General features: G+C 34.3%; 1 protein-coding gene across 5 annotated transcripts in view; it reads left to right on the top strand.

The window, feature by feature from the left end:
• The window catches only part of LOC107451618 (rifampicin phosphotransferase), a 126,479-nt gene that overhangs the window by 92,309 nt on the left and 15,412 nt on the right, over positions 1-18,758 (top strand). For all 5 annotated transcript variants that reach the window (XM_071180576.1, XM_071180580.1, XM_071180578.1 and 2 more), the window contains exons 23-30: positions 2,568-2,640; positions 2,715-2,816; positions 3,643-3,810; positions 10,904-11,038; positions 11,805-11,889; positions 13,788-13,876; positions 16,970-17,032; positions 17,123-17,215. In XM_071180576.1, coding sequence (XP_071036677.1) covers positions 2,568-2,640; positions 2,715-2,816; positions 3,643-3,810; positions 10,904-11,038; positions 11,805-11,889; positions 13,788-13,876; positions 16,970-17,032; positions 17,123-17,215 — 808 coding nt within the window. The remainder of the gene's footprint in view (positions 1-2,567; positions 2,641-2,714; positions 2,817-3,642; positions 3,811-10,903; positions 11,039-11,804; positions 11,890-13,787; positions 13,877-16,969; positions 17,033-17,122; positions 17,216-18,758) is intronic.

Here is an 18,758-nt window from a genome sequence, read left to right as displayed (position 1 = left end):
TACTACAATTTTAAAGATAATGCTTGAAGCTTTTAAAAAGGGTGACATTTTTACCTGTACGAAATTCAGATCGACCAACATTAGAAGAGGAAACTAATTATTTATTTCCAGCTTTAATAAGAGCAATTTTTGCAATACTTCTACAGGAGAATGAAAATCCAATCGTTGCATCAAAAGTTGTTCAAACAAGTTAGTTTTCTCAAGGTTTCCAAGGGAAACTAAAAATGCAAAAAGTGGTGAATAATTAAATTCAACATTTTAATAAAAGAGATAAAAATCAGCAATATTTTATAGCGCATTTCTTAAGTTTGCCCTTGAAGGTGGATGCAACGAGTGTTTTGCTTTAAATATAAATCAGTTGAAATGTAAGTCATAGTGGTTATTACGATTGAATACAAAAATACAATATGTACAAAACCTTCGCTAAACAGTCGACCTAATTCTGAGTTTACGACTACCAAAGTTCAAATCCGTAGCTTTGCAATTTTGAACCTAATCCAGAAGACAAGGGATCTCCTAGAACAAGTATTGGGAGAAATTCACCTTCGTGGAAGACTTTTTGATGGTTCTAACCCGTTTGCTTTACATGTACGAAAAAAACACGAAAACCTCCCACGATTAGCCTGACGGCAAAGGGACTCTAACCATCATTCGTTTGCCACTCAGGATATTTTTCGTCAGCATTGTGTGCAGAATTGATACCGACCAGCCATTGCCGGGATCGAAATCGTTTTAAATCATTGGGAAGCAAGCGATCTATCCCCTGAGCCACCACTGGCCCACGATTGAATAATTAAAGAGATAATAATTTAATAAAAATGAATTGAGTTTCAATCACTTTTTGCATTTTTAGTCGCCAGTGTCCTCCCTATTTTATCAGCTCTTTACTTTTCTAAAATTGAAGACATGGTTAATAATTGACGGCAGTTCTTTTTTTATCATTAAAAGTGGTGAAATCATAAAGTTTTTTTTCGGGGGAGTAATGTGACTGACTGTAACTGAGATAATCAATACATTCATGTTTTTACATTTAATCATACATTAATTTCTAATATAGTATGTTTTTACATTAATTTCTAATATAGCAACGATGCATATGTATATGTATGTTTGTTAAAATATATTATATGATCGTGCTAAAACGAGAAACTCATTTTTCTTTAATTTGTATTTGTATTTATTTTTATTACAGTTTCAAACATATTAAGCACATAAAAATATACATATTACATAGTGCCTGGTATTGGACTTATCATAACTTCCAACTTTTACGCTTTCCAAAAATATTTTTAGAGGTAGTGGAATGAAAAATTAGTTAATAATAATTGTTAGTAATTTTTTTTCAAAATTCAGCTAGTAGTTGAAAATTGCATCGAATATAAAAATTATTTGGATTTAAAAGTTATTAAAAAATATACTGTAAGTGTTAAACAAAACTGTAAGTATTAGCTCACTATATACGTATCTTCTAAATTAAAAGTCCCGCAGTGGACTGATCGTTAGGACACGGTTCCCAGCAGATCACCGAAGTCAAGCATCACTGGCTGCGGTCAGTGTACGGGTGGGTGACCACTTGGATCAGTCTGAGTAGGGACTAAGGGTGTGCGGTATTGGTCCTCGCTAAACTATTCTACCGTTAAAGTGCTCGACTTTGCGTGTAGTTCGTCGGTCGACCGAAGTGGGGGTGCCATCCCCTCTTCAGAGGATCAAAATTGCGATGGCATGTCTTCGGATCATCCTCAGGGATGTTTCCCAGACCATCACCAATAGCCCATTGTGCAGCTCTAGTGCGACGTAAATGGACTACAACTACAACAACAAATCTAAATTATATATTTTCCGTGGTAATGATATTTTTAAATTTTTCTCCTAAAAATATATAACAAGCCAAATGACTAATTCACCACTTCTTTAAAACTCTAAATAAATGATACTTACTCAATGGTACATTTAAAGTACTGTTTGAGATAACTTTATTTTTTTCCTAATTATAAAAGATGATCGCTTTGGCAAAGAGAGGCACAAGAATTCTCCAGGCTCTTAGTAGCCCAGTTCCCTTTTCAACTTTGAAAAGGATTGTTAGATCAAAAATAAATAGGGATTTCCATCACCAATTATCAGAAAGGCTAAAAACCAAAGTGTGGTGAGATCTTCGACAGAACACCATTCCAGACTGGCCGCGCCGAGAAGCGGTGGCTCAGTTTCCGGACATGACTGTCTAGTCACGCACCTGATTCGTTTAGGGCTGGTACCTGATCCCTATTGTTCTCTGTGCAAGAGCCAAGCTGTTTTGGATAGCGGCTACATCCTGCGCTGCAGGGCCCTCCGCGGGTCGTCGTCTACAGAGTGATATTGGGAAGCAAGAGCGCTCCAGAGGAAATGACTTTTTACTTTCTTGTTTTGTTCCTGTGTTTTTGCTTTTTAACATGTTAATTCACCTCTGCCATTTGAAATAAATAAATAAAAGATGAAGAATTCGAAATTTAAATGAATTCGACGTAACACAGTGTAGCAAAAACTACTACTTTTTACGACTCAGCTTATAAATTGCTCTATTTTACTTTTAGAGAAGTCATGCCAAAAGGGCTTAGTCCATTGTCATTGGATCACACGTTAAAAAATGTACAACTATTAACGAATGTAAGTTAAACTTTCTCGTCATTTCCAATCATTTAAAAACTGATTTCTTATTTTTAAAATATTCTCTTTTTTAGAGTGCTGAGAAGAAGACAATTTTTCAACTTAAAGGAAAAGCTATATACTTTCGTAAAGGTTTCGTACTCATGTACAATCATTTCATGATGAACGTTGCCGATGTAAGTACAGTTTAAACCTATTATTGCTTAACCTATTATTGCTTAACCTATTATTGCTCAACGTCAACAGTTGTTTATAGCTTGTTTCATTTGAGATAACGATATCGAATAACAGAAGTATTGTTGGTACATTCCTTACTCAAAATTTTGTCTAAATTACGATCGCGTCAAATTGACACGTATCCGTAGAGATAGGTATACCATAAAGAGAATTTCAATATTTCAACGCTTTTGAAGAAGATAGACTTCAATATATATTTATGAAATGATTTTATCCTCGATGAATGGATAAAAGACATTACAAGAGATAAAAAAAATACAAACGGGGTTTGAAATTTTCCTTATAAAATTCGAAATGCGTCAAAATGACGCTTCCCGTAAACCTAGTGTTAAAGATGAATGGGAAAAGGGCCGCAAGCGGCCTCGGTTGCCCGGATGTTTCATAGACTTCCGTTCATGATTACAAAATTGCTAATCTTAAAGCAAAAAAAAAGTTATTAACCTCGTCTCCTCATTTTGGTTTATCTGAATATTGCATGGTTAAAAAAAGGTATTACTTTTAATAACTTCAAATCATGATCCCTCAAATTTTGCCATGCAAAACCTCCCAAAACATATGCAGCTGAAAGAAAGATTGTTTACACCGAGTTAGTATAGTTTCCATAATGTTCTCCAACCCCAATGTTCTCCATAATGTTCTCCAACTCCAAAGTGTTTCTATGATGTTCTCCAACCGCTGCATATATTTGTGTTAAATCACATTATTCTATCGTTTTCTTTCTAACTATTTCTCTCTGAAACAGTTAATGTCTTTTTTTTCCCTTAGGTATTTCCATTGAAAGAAAAAGAAGAAATATCTGGCTTGAAGAAAGCAACGCTCATAGCTTTATTCGGCAGAGTACCTGATGTTGAGGAGATGTATCAAGTATGTCGGGATAGATACGGATTGATTCCTGAGGCTAACCCTCTCTTAACAATGAAAATGTTGATAACAGTAAGTCATGCATGGCATGTTTTTATTTTTCTTACAAAATTCAAAAATTATGAATTCAAAGTGTGTAATTGCACTTCCTTGCTATTAAATTTGAGTGGGTTTTTTTTTAACTACTTCCTCTCTGAGTTCTTTAAGGAAATTAATTTTTATCACAAATGCTGGTGGAGCGTATCCATATAAATGGAGCCCCTCCACACCCATATATAGGATATGATAGGCAGTATTGTTTCTAGGGCTACATTCCCTCCAGTTGAAAAAGAAATTACGCCTATTATCAGGATGAACAGAAAAGAGGAACACGTCAGAGAAGATAATATAATTAACACCACTCATTTCTCCTCCAGCTCACATGCTCTGTCGCCTACAGTGACGGTGCCTTGCTGTTAACGTGATGCGCACCATTGGTCGGCGAGGATACAGACCTACAACGTGACGGAGGTTCCGGACAGTCCGGATCGAAACTGTGGTTCCAGTAGCCGAACGAATGTGTTGTTGAAGAAGAGTGGCATTCATATTTCGGTGTCTCCGAGCCGTTAACGTTAAATAACGGTCTTCATTGGTCATTGTTGCACGTCTACGCCCTTGTCCCGATCTTTGGTCTGCAAATCCAGTCTCCAAAAAACCGTTCCAGATCCTAGAAATCACACTATGGGAAACTCCAATGGCTTCTCCTACTTTGGCTTGTGTTTATTCCCTCTCTTACCGGCCAACGACTCTTTAAGTTTTTGATTTGGTGAAATGACTTCGTTGCGACAATGCACTCATTGAAACACTGAGTTACTGAATGTCGATATTTCTTTTCCGCTTTGTCTTACATTATGTTGAAAGCCAAATCAAATTCGCCCCCGCTAAAGCGTCGTCTTCTACGTCAAACTCAAAATTTGCATACTGCGATGCATGAAAATGAGAAAAATTTGCCCTTGTGGACTCTCTTCTTCCATTTTATGCAACAACAAAAAATATTTGCTAATACCGTTAGTTTATACAAGACTTACAATGTCCTTTGAGAAATGTATATATACACACTATCTACCAATAAGTATTTGGACACCTATGCAAATGACTATATCTGAGCTCTTGAGATACGTCACGCCCTCCGCCGGTATCTATCGTGTAGGGAACAACATTGGCATCAGTAAAGAGATATATTCTCTCACTCAAGTAGGAAATATAGCCGGAGTTTCGGTTGAAAATTATAAAGGAAGAGGCAAAGGCTCTATACAATGTTTCAAATTAGGAAATATAGTCGGAGTTTCGGTTGAAAATTATAAAGGAAGAGGCAAAGGCCCTATACAATGTTTCAAATGCCATCGATTTCTACATGCGCAGTCGGACATAACACCAAAAGTTGCACAAAAGCTAAAGAACAGCCCGCTAAATGTACTAATTGTGGCGAAAACCTATGTTGCTATCATTGATAAAATTAATAACAAAAAAGATAACAAAGCATATAGATATCATCAACAAATCATAAGCATAAGTTTCAGCATAAGAACATATATGTCAACAAATCGCATGCTGAATCTCTAAAGCAGCAAGATCAACAAAATGAAATAAATCTCCTAAACCCGAAAATAGACGAAGCTAAAAAGCTTGTTATTGATCTAACTGATATTTTTAAACTATGCAACAATACTGCCATAGCCCAACTTCTAACCACATTGAAAGCTAGCACTGCTATAAATCAGGAAACCAATTCTAATGATAATGGATAGGACGCCTAATAAGTCCAAGCCTATCATCATAGCGGCATGTAATGCCAATGGTATTTATAACAAAAAAGGCGAACTACTGAATTTTTTGGCTACACATGATATCGACATCTGTGCTATCTCTGAAACCCACCTCAACCCTGGTAGCATGGTTAACTTCCTGAATTATAATACTTATCGTTGTGATAGAGTCACCTGCAGAGGCGGAGGTGCTGCAATGTACATAAAGAAAAATTACTCATCCACTCTCTACAGTACGACCAATAATGATGGAAACGAAGAAGTCTCAGCTATTATTGCCTTAAATAACTACAGGAAAACTAAAGTCACGAGCATTTATAACCTCCCGATCATCCACTATCATACAAAAACATCAACGATATCTTCCCTTCACATCTAGAAAATATCATCGTTGGAGACTTCAATGCTAAAAACACCACCTAGGGGAGTAGGAAAAATAATAGAACAGGACTCAGACTTATTAAACAAGTGAAAAATCGTGGACGCACCATTTATGCTCCCACGAAATATACATATACACCGAATGGACCTCGAGCTGCCCACGACATCCCAGACTTCCTAATAACTAATACTAAAGCAACAATCATTGTAGAGACCTACCATGAACTTAACAGCGATCACCTACCTATTGTTGCCACTGTTGAGTTTAGTAAACAGGACCAGAAATACTACCGAATGGCTCTCATTCCATAACGTACTCCATAATCACTCCTTCCTCAAAAGTGATCCCGACTAAAAACAAATGATTAACGAAGAAATTGATAACCTGATCAACATTATACAAGATGCATACAAAAATGCCTCATATAGCACTGAAATCAGGAACGATTATTATAAATTGCCATTCTACATTAAATGTCAAATTAAAATGAAGAATAAATTAAGGAAACTTTATCAGAGAACTCTGGATCCAAACATTAAAAATCAGCTAAATAACTTTAGCAAAAGCATAAAGAAACAAATCGACGAATTTAAAAAAGAAACCTGGAACGAAAAANGCAAGGCTTATTCCGATACTGATAAATGCGAAATTTTCGCAGACGCAATGGAAAGACAATTTTCGCTTAATAACGATCCTATTGGCGCAAATTTCGATGATATTATTATTAATGCTGTCAATAATTTCTTGACAAATGACTATCAGTTAACCTCAGATCCAGTTACTATGGAAGAGATCACCAGTATTATCACCAAATTTCAGAATAATAAAGCTCCCGGTACTGATAATATAAATAACCTCATGATTAACACCCTCCCACCCAACATCATCGAGCAGCTGCTAAACATCATCAATGCTTGCCTCAAGCTGAAATATCCCCCCCCCCATCAAATGGAAACACGCTCAGGTTGCGCTCTTCCCCAATCAAGGGGAAAATCTTCTAAATCCTGAAAGTTACACACCCATTAGTTTGCTGACCGCATTTTCAAAAAGTTTTGAGAAGATAATCCTCAACAGACTAAAGCTCCATCTCAGTTTTATCCCGGAATAACAATTCGGTTTTCGAGAACACCTATCTACCACTAAACAACTAGTGAGAATTATTGAGAATATTAACCAAAGATTCTTCAAAAAAGAAACAACAGCGATCCTGATGTTGGATGAGGTCAAAGCCTTTGACCGCGTCTGGCATCAGGGCCTCATATACAAGCTCATAAATTTCAATATCCCCAAAGATCTAATTCTGCTAATTAATAATTATCTGACAAACAGAACTTTTCATATAAATATTAATACAGCCGTTTCTACCACTAGATGCATTAAAGCAGGAGTTCCGCAAGGATCAATCCTCGGCCCTGTGCTCTACCTGATTTATTCAGCGGACTTTCCAAATTTTAATAATAAGAGAAACATCACCTCAGCCTTCCATGCGGATGATACTGCCCTTATGAGCAGATCCATAAATCCTAAGAAGTCAGTAACTAATCTTAGTAATATCATACCTCATATCGAAGACTGGTGCACAAAATGGAAGGTAGCCATCAACACTACCATATCTTCATTACTAATTATTAGAAAATCAAGTAAAAAGAAAATCGTTTATCCAAATATTACTCTATTCAATGATACAATACCACTAGTTCGAAAGGCCACTTACTTAGGCGTCGTCACCATTACTAGTACTTTAAACTGGAATTCCCATATTGATAATATTATTAAAAAAGCGCAAGGAGCCTATCGAGCTCTGTAGCCGATATTAAACTATAACTCAAAACTTGCACTCAAAACAAAACAAAAGCTATACCTCCAATGCATTCGACCGATCAACAGCTATGCGGCCCCTGCATGGAGCACAACCACTGCTACTCAAAAAATGAAACTAGAGAGTACTCAAAATACATTTCTTAGATACATCACTGGAGCCCCCAGATCCATGAGAATGAAAGATCTAAGAAAAGGTTTAAAAATCAACAAAATAGATGAACACATAGTTGAACTAAGTGCAAATTTCTTCAGAGATGCACTCTCCTGTGATACGTGCAACTACTTTAAAAACTTTGATTGTAAATTGTTGTAAATACTTGTATTTATTTTTGTGAATTTATTATCATGCATTTTTCCTATTTCTCTGAGGCTATATGGCTACTGTGCACCTGCGAAGCTCGGGGGTAATACATCGTGGGGAGGGGGGGGGGCAGTTAGCTACAAAAACCTCTTTTCTCTCTTAAGTTTTTTTGTATAATCTTGGTATCTATATTATATAAAACGCTAATACGTACGTATGTATGTATGTATCAATAAAACCGATGATATTTCTTTTCTCGCGCTGGCAACAGTTTTCATTTTTAATTGACTGGATTCGGCCTCGCAAGAGCACGTAGTGAGCAACCCGATAACAATAACCAGAGTGAGCATTATCAGGTTGTTCAATTCAGATTCATGCACTAAAAACATGACAATATTTAANCAGCCTTCCATGCGGATGATACTGCCCTTGTGAGCAGATCCATAAATCCTAAGAAGTCAGTAACTAATCTTAGTAATATCATACCTCATATCGAAGACTGGTACACAAAATGGAAGGTAGCCATCAACACTACCATATCTTCATTACTAATTATTAGAAAATCAAGTAAAAAGAAATTCGTTTATCCAAATATTACTCTATTCAATGATACAATACCATTAGTTCGAAAGGCCACTTACCTAGGCGTGACCATTACTAGTACTTTAAACTGGAATTCCCATATTGATAATATTATTAAAAAAGCGCAAGGAGCCTATCGAGTTCTGTAGCCGATATTAAACTATAACTCAAAACTTCCACTCAAAACAAAACAAAAGCTATATCTCCAATGCATTCGACCTATTAACAGCTATGCAGCCCCTGCATGGAACACAACCACTGCTACTCAAAAGAAGAAACTAGAGAGTACTCAAAATAAATTTCTTAGATACATCACTGGAGTCCCCAGATCCATGAGATTGAAAGATTTAAGAAAAGATTTAAAAATCAACAAAATAGATGAACACATAGCTGAACTATGTGCAAATTTCTTCAGAGATGCACTCTCCTGTGATACGTGCAACTACTTTAAAATCTTTGATTTTGAGCTCATCAAAGACAACATAAAATATAGCCCGGCAACCACCTTTTTTCTATCCGATGGGGTATTGTCCCGTAAATTTTGTAAATAGTTGTAAATACTTGTATATATTTTTGTGAATTTATTATCATGTATTTTCCTATTTCTCTGAGGCTATATGGCTACTGTGCACCTGCGAAGCTCGGGGGTAATGCCTCAGGGGGAGGCGTGACAGTTAACTACAAAAACCTCTTCTCTCTCTTAAGTTTGTTTGTATAATCTCGGTATTTTATTTTAATTTTCTCTCACTAAATGTTACTGAACCCCAACTTTCACCATTCAATTGTGCTTCGGCGATTTATCATGCATTCCCACTCAGATGAATTAGTTAGAGCCCCTCGCAGGGCTGATGCTAAGATAACTACCACATATGAGTATAAGTATGAGTATTGGCCCATGCAAGATGCCACGCAGTTCGGAGCTCTCTGAGTTCGATAAAGGTATAATTGTCGGGTGTCACAAAAATGGCCGATCCTAAAGGGACATATCTAGCGAGCTGAATTACCCAAAATCGACAGAGGCTTATAAGATTAAGAAGTGTAAGGTGAGCGGTGAGTGTTGGAATGTGCCCCGAGTCGGAAGACCAACGAAACTGAGAGATTGAGTCCGACGGATGTTGTCGAGAGAAATTCGGCAGAACCGCACCCAGCCGATGGCCCACCTACTAAAGGAGTTTCAACAGGCATCCGGGAGTGTTGTTTCAATTAATACCATCCGTAAGGAAGCACATCTGCCTGGTTTTCATGGTCGTGCTGCTGCCCATAAATCTTTGATCGCAAAGTCCAACTGCACTGCTCGGTTAATGTGGGGCAAAGCACATCGAAATTGAACCATAGATCAGTGGAAAGCGGTTCTTTGGAGCGACGAATCAAGGTTCATCCTCGACCATTCGGATGGCAGGGTCTGGGTTTGGTGTATGCCTGGAGAATGTCTCCTGCCAGAATGCATTGTGCCAACAGTCAAGTCGGCGGAGGTGAAATTATGCTCTGGAGGTGTTTCTCCTACTATGGATTGGGATCCTTGGTCCCCATTCATGGTAAGCTCAACGCAGGTGCCTACTGCACTATTATGTATGACAATGTGCTTCCTACGTTGCAGCAGTTTTACGGAGTGGACCCCTGTTACTTCCAGGACGACAATGCCAGCTGTCATGTTACGAAGATCACCAAGGCTTGGTATGGTGCCAATGGGGTTAATCGAATGGACTGGTCTGCCCAGTGCCCAGACCTGAACCCTATCAAGAACCTCTGGGACGAGTGGGATCACCGAATTAAAGGGTGTACTACCCGTCCAAAATCGGTGAAAATCATGTCTTCTCCAAGCCGAGTGGAAGAAAATACCACTAGCCGTCACGCAAGGACTTGTGGATAGTATGCCCCTGAGGGTTCACGCAGTAATTGCCTCTCGTGGAGGCTCGAACAACTATTGATTATGAATAAAGTTTTTTTTCTTTTCAACCACACATGTCCAAATATTTATTGGTAGTTAGTATATATATATANTCCAGTTTATCAGAGAGTATAACCACAAGTAAAACCATATAAACTATTTTATATTTTTACAAATAGTTAAATCTTCCTTAAAATGGAAACTATGTAAAAATATATATAAAAAGTTAAAAATTGTTATATATATATATAGATAGATAGATAGATTCTTAGAATAAAGTGAATTTAAAAAATTGATAACTCTGATTAGCCTCATAAATTGTGAAACGTTTGCGACGCATAATTTTGCAAGATTAAAGCAACTAACAGTACCCTTTTTCTTTTCAGACTATGCTTCAAACTGGAAACATTGTTAGAGATTGTTCCAAAACTATTTCAAAGTACAGCTTATCAGTTGAAAAGTATAATACTTCAAATGAACTCTTCGATGCTATATTATATGCCTGCACAGATCTTGCTCCGGTGAGACATATTTTACTTCTAATATTTGCTGATACCTTATCAGATCATATTGAAATTTGATGCTTTTATAAAAATATTTGGTCTACCAGAAAATTCTGTCTGCAAAAATACCCGCTACATTTACAATAATGCAAAAGGTTCTTTTATGAAGGAAAGCGAAAGAGTATTTACCCTTTAACTCGATTGTAATGTTCTAGCTTAAAGATACACAGTATATTATGCACCTTTAAGCGATTTCTTCAACAAAACAAAGTGTTAACACAAGCGCTTAATGTTTTATCATTTTTTTTTTGTAGAAACAGGATAATCCTGTCTATAACAATATATTTTTATACTGATAATGATAGGAATATATATATGCTAGGTCTACAGGAAAAATACACTTGTGGTGTAACAGTTAGGCTGTCTGCTTTTTTCCAGAGAGTTCTTGGGTTCAAATCCCAACTGGGACAATTAATTCTGTCCCTAATATTTTTAACCAGCAACCAAACAGATAGCTGGATGCAAAGTGAACGAGAAGACCTCGTGATGAAGAAGTTGATGACCCTTCGGTGTAGAAATATTAATCTCAGTTTTATATAGGTATAGGTTAAAAGGATGATAGACTCTATACACTGGTTGGGCTTTGTCCCATGATCTTTTTTTAGAGTTATTCGTTTTTCCTTGACTAACGAAGCTTAAAAACTTTTTTAAGATGTTTTGAACCTCTATATGCTGTACTATTTAATTGTGAGTATATATATATATTTTTTTTTAAATTTTGTAGGTAACTTTATGCCACACAATTAGTTCCCAGACTTCTTCATTATTAAATCTGATAGTTCTGATGATTCTTGGAGCAGGCCAAGGTGGTGAGTAAATGTTGCATTTATTTCATATATATTAAACTAAACTCGATTTAAGTTCTGTATTTATGCACATTCTCAGCAAGCAAGGCTTTTTTTTCAATAAAATGTACAGTTCAATAAAAGGCCGTGGTACCCCAGTGGTTAGAGAGTCTGACTCTGGTCAGGCGGACCCGGGATTCAATCATCGACTCCACTAAAACCCATGTAATACACGTGCTCGTAAAATCTGTGGAATCGAAAGTTCTGTAGTCGTTCACTGAGCAGTACCAAGGGCACAGGGATTTGCAGAACATTTCCTTTCCTTTCAGATCTACGTCAAAGTTTCCTCGCGAGTGGTGCTGCCATCTATCCGTCGGTTTCTGAGCTAAAACGTACTTTCATCCTTTGCGATGCTCTTTAGTCAAACGAAATGTGCACTTTTTTGACTGAATTTGTAAAAAAGACCAATGGCTGACCTGGCGAGCTTCGCTTGTCCCAGTGTCATTAAAAACGACAACATAAATGCGAAAGCTTGTCTCTCTCTGCTTGACTTTTATAAAAAATGTAAAATTTTATTCTGATTGAGAATAAGTTTGTAAATTTTTTTTTTACGCTTGGTAAATATCCATGGAAATGATATAGAGGTTAACTTTTTCTGTTCCGACGGGACTTAAATTCCAACTAATATTTTGTCCTTATAGTATTGAAATTGAACAAAATGGTCTCATCGGAACTTGCTTGTCCCTAGAATATGACTTTCCATTTATCATTGCTAGTTGACAGTGGACGATTATCTGAAGTTAAACATCACCTATGGGACTATTTAGTTGTTTACATTTCATTCGAAGACGATAGTTCATGATTCCTTAACTCTCAGCTGTCTATTTCGATCAATTTCGAAAGTCTTTCATATTTTTTATTGATTCATTAAAAATTTCAACTCGTTATGAAACAAAAATACTAAATGTTCAACTTTAAATATATTTTTACAACGTAGAGTAAGTCTAAATTTAAAAAGTTAATAAAAAAATTGGATAATAATTTTGAATATTAAAATAAAACTTTTATCAATGCATTAAATAGTTATAATTAAGTGGGACAAATCAATAAAAAGGCTCAGTTTCAGTAATTTTTTCAATAGTTTGAGAAATAAGGCTTTAAGTCCGTTTATATTATTGAGAAATATCATACCAAGTATTACTGAGGTCACGTTAGGAAAATAATAAAGATTCTATATTTAGAGGGGAATTGAATTATTATTTATTGCAGTTTACTAAAAAAAAATTTATAAACTGCCGTTGTTATCACTATGAAAATAATTTCTGAGACTACAAAAATTCCGTAGTTGTTAAAGGGTATGCTAATTTTCAATTTTTCTAAAAAAATTACTTTTGCAGTTACTTAAGTTGGAAAAATTAAAGTTTTCGAATATTCTTCTAGAAATTTCACTACCAACAGCTTCTTAGATTTCTATAGATGCTCTTCAGCTTATCTACCAAGGATGAAAATATTTGCTGCTGAAAGAAAGATTTGTTACATAAAAGCTAGCATAGAAATATTTCCACAGTTTTGTCCACCCCTTACATTTTGAGCAAATTAAAAGTAGTAGTAAAATTATTGTGTTATCAGTCTATTACAGGTAGAGTTAATGCATTGATAATTATATATCTTATGACTAAACATTTAGTGAAGGTATTCTTTTAGATTTGGTAGTTAATCAACTAAAAAAATTCCTATGATTCTTAAGCAAAAACATAACTATCATTTTTTATTTGATGGTTTCCTCTTAGTTAGAAAATTAATTATCTCGGAAGCCAATGGGCCAATTTTTGCTTTATCAATTTTCTTATCCTCTTCTTGAACTATATGTTCAAAATAATAAGATCACCATCTAGATAGTTACTAATAAAGAATACTTTCAGATGTTGGGGAAAGAGTTTACAATGATTTTGGAAAATTGTTAAAAACCGGGATTGATGTTGAAAGTGCTGATGTTCCTTCTGCTACACAGGTAAATATAATTGTGATATTCATTTATACAATATATACACCGAAGAGCCATTACATTATGACCACCCTCCATCTATAACAATGGGCTCGCCCACGTTTTCATGGTTTCTCGCCCAGGAACAATGTTTTCATGGGGCTCATTAGGACTCATAATCCTCATAGAACAATCCCTGACGTCTGTAAGCCTACTTGAACATAGTTGCAGACCAGGTTCGGTTCACCCGTTCATGGCAACAGTTTTTCCTACGAAGGATGGTGTTTACCAACAGAATAATGCACCATGTCAAAGGGGTCGAATCGTCGAGGAACATTCCAGTGACTTTCAAGTCATGTCTTGGCCCCCAAATTCACCTGAGCTTAATCCAATAGAACATTTGTGGTCCTACTTGGAAAACCAAATTCGTGCTGCCACGCTACCGCCTCGCAATGTGAGGGAATTGCAGGACCAGTTCGTGAGCGCTTGGTACCAGATACCTCAGACTACCTATCAGCACCTTGTGGAATCAATGCCACGGTGGGTGCTAGCAGTTTTGAGGGCTGAAGGTGGTCCTACATGTTATTAGCAGGGTGGTCATAATGTAAATATTCATACTCTGTCATTTATGCAATTATATTCATTTAAGTTTATTTCACTGTTAAATGAATGAAACAATTATCTCTAAATAATCAAAGACTAAATTTTGAAATCTTTTTTCCCTGACTATTTTCATATCGTTGTTTATTATAACTATGATTTTGAATCAATTTATTTGAATTTAAAAAGATATTGATTTAAAAAACAAACATACAATAAGAATGAAATACTGGATTACTAAATCTGTATCAGCAGGGAACAGAGACATCTAGAAAAATAGAAACAATTAATATTATTTTCCTCTCTATGTGTTAAATACAATCATTATTATTTATCGTTGTGTTGATTAGTAAAAGGGTTTAAGCTCTCTTTTTAATTTTTGGGGGTATTTAAGGCACAAAACAACTTTGTGTTTGTACCTTTTCTGCACAAATCAATTAACATGTTTAAAGTTAAACCCTTAAGCGATCCAGGTTACATTTCAGAGCGTTCAATAACTAGATCAAAAACAATTCAAGTGATCTGCATTTTTTCTTATTTTTTATTTATGTATTTTATTTATTTATTTATTTATTTATTTTGAGGATTCAGCGTTGTGCTTTACACTGAATATTTAGTAAAGGCTGAAAAAAATATTTTTCTTTTGATCGTGGAACGTAAAATTTGCTTGGACCAGAAAAATTTTATTTTATTTTATAATCGTCGTTAAACAGCCTACCCGATTTTGAGTTTACGACTTGTTCAATTTCATAGCCCTGTAGTTTTAAAGACGGAAGACAAGGGAATACCTTGATCCAGCATTTGGAAAAGATTGCCTTGGCGGAGGACTTTTCGATGGAACGAACCGTATTAGCGCTACATAGAGAAGAAAACCACGAATACCTTTCACGGTTAGTCTGGTGGCAAAGGGATATTTTACGTCAGCAGTGGGGCCGGTGAGAGCCGGTTGTAGACTTCGTATCTACCAGCCACCGCTCGGATTTAAACCTGGGTCACCTGATTGAAAGGAGAGCCCTCACTGTTCAGAGCAGAGAAATTCAATAATTATTTTTTAATTTTATTTAATATTTTTTCTTTTATTTTACTTGTGCATTTCTTTTAAAACTTTCTGTTTTATTATCGAAGCACTATTTTCGCAATTATTTACCCTTGTCCTTCAATCTTTTCGACATTTAGGCAAGATTTTGTTCAACGCGCTCTGTATATAACTGTACATAGTTTAGTAAATAATTTATTTTAATAAGTTTTGCTTATCTTATTTCATGCTTACTTTTATCCATGTTAAACAAAAACTGCATGCTTTGATGGCCTCTGAAATTGTATTTACCCGTCTTCTCTTAAGATTAATTTCTCGGATCAGTATTGATCAACAATTATTCAATAACTCAGCATATTTCAGCTAAGCATATTTAGTCAATAAGTATCTATAAATAAGTGAGAGCTGTGCAAGGCTGACCCTGAGTAATAATTACTTTAATTACTTTTTAGGTAAATGATAAATTTCCGAAAATGTATTTTACTTTTAAGTACTGGAATAGTTTAATTGTTTTGTTTCGATTAATAATTGGTACCTATGAAATATATTCATATCAATCATGTAGTCAAACTTACGTAAAAAGTCAATTTAATATTTTTAAAAAAATTGTGTCTTTTGGAATTGGAGGAATTTTTAAATGCTATTTTCACCTCATTTTTATGTATTATTTCCAAAATCTTAAAGCAAAGATGTGCCGTATGACATTTAATAATAATTGCTATTATATAGAGAGAAAAAATCTAATTAGAATTCAACAAAAATGTCCTAAAAAAAATATGACCAATTCTCAAAAAATTGTTGCTATCAATATGAACTTTTCTAATGAGTATAATGATTTAAGCCACTATTCAATATCATCATTTGAGTATCCTGCAGATAATTAATTGCATTGTACTTACAGAATTAAGAGGAAAAGTAACCTTCAAAATTTATAAAATAAAAACTTTAGAAAAATCTGAAAAAAATTAGTTTTTAGAATTATGAGTTTAAAAGTTTCACTCTTTATCACATGAACACTGATTCAAGTTTTGAAATATATAAAATCATAAGTAAATACATAACTATAGTACTATAAAATTTGTACTTATAGAAAAAAAAATAAAACACAAAATTTGTAGAATTCGCATTCATTTCTTAAAATATTTGCGCACCATGTAAACTGAAAATACTGATTTAAATAGAACATATTTTAAATGGTATAAAATTAGCACAAGGCAAGTTTGCATGCAATTTCAGAAACCAAAAAGTGAAGAAAAAAAATTGTAAGGTTTTCTTTTTTTCCCAAATTTTAACTGTTGTACTCAAACGGGAAAGGTATCGTTTTTTGGTGTCATTTTTTTCTACTTTTCAAAATTCCGTGTTATCCTTAATGTGACAACAACAAAAAATTAAATTACTATTCCCCCTACTTTATATATAGTTTTGTAGTATAGTTTTGCAAATGTGAAAAATAAAAACATTTTCATAAAATATCCCCTTTTCAGAGTATAGCATTTCATATCGGAAAAGAAATGAAACCAGAAGATTTCAAAAAGATGTCAGTTCAGGTAATGCTTTCGATTAAAACAATAAAACATTTGTTACTTGAAAAAATACTATATGTCTGAAGAAAAAAATGAAATTGTTTATCTATAAAGGAAGCTCTAAACTGGCTGCAAACATCTTCAACTGTGGCAGGAGAAAAGTTTAGACAGTTCATCGAGAAGCATGGACATAGGTGCTTACAAGAGGTATTTTTGACTCATTACGAATTAACTCATTTTTAAAAAAAAGAAAAAAAACTATTTTCGTTTTAAAACCTATTTTAGAAACCCTATTTTCGAATAGTCGATTAAAGGATCGACAATTTACTAACTGTATAACTTATTTTTATCTCCGAAAAATATTTTTAAATTAAAGGAAAATACATGCAGATTTTAAAACAGACAAAATGGATGCAAAAAACTCAATCCTTCAAGTTTCCGACATATTCACTTTTTAAATTGAAGTATTAATTAACTTTAATTAATTATGTAAATAAACTATAACTATAATAACCGGCAGTACGAAAAATCATACAGACTTAAATACAATTTACCGACTTAAACCTATCATCTGAATTGAATTTTATAAAATGAGAAAAGTACTTAAAATTATTTAGACCTCATTTTACAAAAAAATTTCTTTTTGATTAAAAGTGGTAAAAAATTGTACTCTTGGCTAGTTTTACCTTGGTTTAATCTATTGCCTGTTACTGGCGTAATATTACGTTCCGTTCTAGTCCTACCATTTCCACTTCTTTTTGTTTCATCCTTTTATTCCCTACGTCATTCCTGCATGTTAACAAAGAGAGAGAAAATAGATAGTATTAAAACAAGTGAGGGGTTATCAAAATTATTTATTGATGATTTTGAAAACCATTATGATTAAATAGTTTATTTAAATATATAAGATTTCTGACACAGTCTTTAAAAACTTAAAAAGTAATTATAACATTAAACAAAATCAAGATGTTTTCTAATAAATTTATATTCACCACAACACTTGGAGTTTCCAAATAAATTTATCTGATGACGAAAGTACGGGGTTTGAAATTTTAATTTCAAAGTGAAAAAAAAAAATTTGAAACTTCCTAATTACAATAGTGACACAGATTTTTAATTTTTTGAGGACAGCATAAACACTTTTACAATAAACTTTAAAAATATAAAGTTTTTGCAAAGTGAAAAAAAAAATAGTGCGTGGAGTCCCTCCGCGTGGAAGAAGTTAAACTTCGCAACCTGCGACGTTAATTGTAGAAGAATACATAATTCCTTTTGNATGATTACAAGTAATTGATTACTGTAATCAAAAAATGTAATCGATTACATTTTTGGCCAACTCTGCTACATACAAACTGAACTCATTTTTCTCTACGAAAAATATTTTTGAACTAAAGGAAAATACATGCATATTTTATAACACACAAAATGTATGCGTAAAACTCAATCCTTAAAGTTTCCAACATATTCACTTTTTAAATTGCAGCATAGATTGAAGTATTACTTAACTATAACTATGATTAATTATAAATTCAATTACTCATGGCACGAGATGTCATACAGACATAAATACAATTTACCGATTTAACCCTTAACGCACAGGTCTTTTGAAAAAAAACGGCCAAAAAAATCAATTTTTCTTATGTAAAGAAACACACTTTAGAACATTGTCTTTTCTCATGGCGGACAATTTTGATATACTGTTCCATGAAAAAAGGCTATATAATATTTTATTCTTGAATAAATAAGTGTT

Source organism: Parasteatoda tepidariorum, chromosome 5 (genome assembly GCF_043381705.1).
Source record: "Parasteatoda tepidariorum isolate YZ-2023 chromosome 5, CAS_Ptep_4.0, whole genome shotgun sequence".
Lineage (NCBI taxonomy): Eukaryota > Metazoa > Arthropoda > Arachnida > Araneae > Theridiidae > Parasteatoda > Parasteatoda tepidariorum.
The sequence above is the reverse complement of the archived record's forward strand: the minus strand, read 5'-3'. Positions and strand labels throughout refer to the sequence as shown.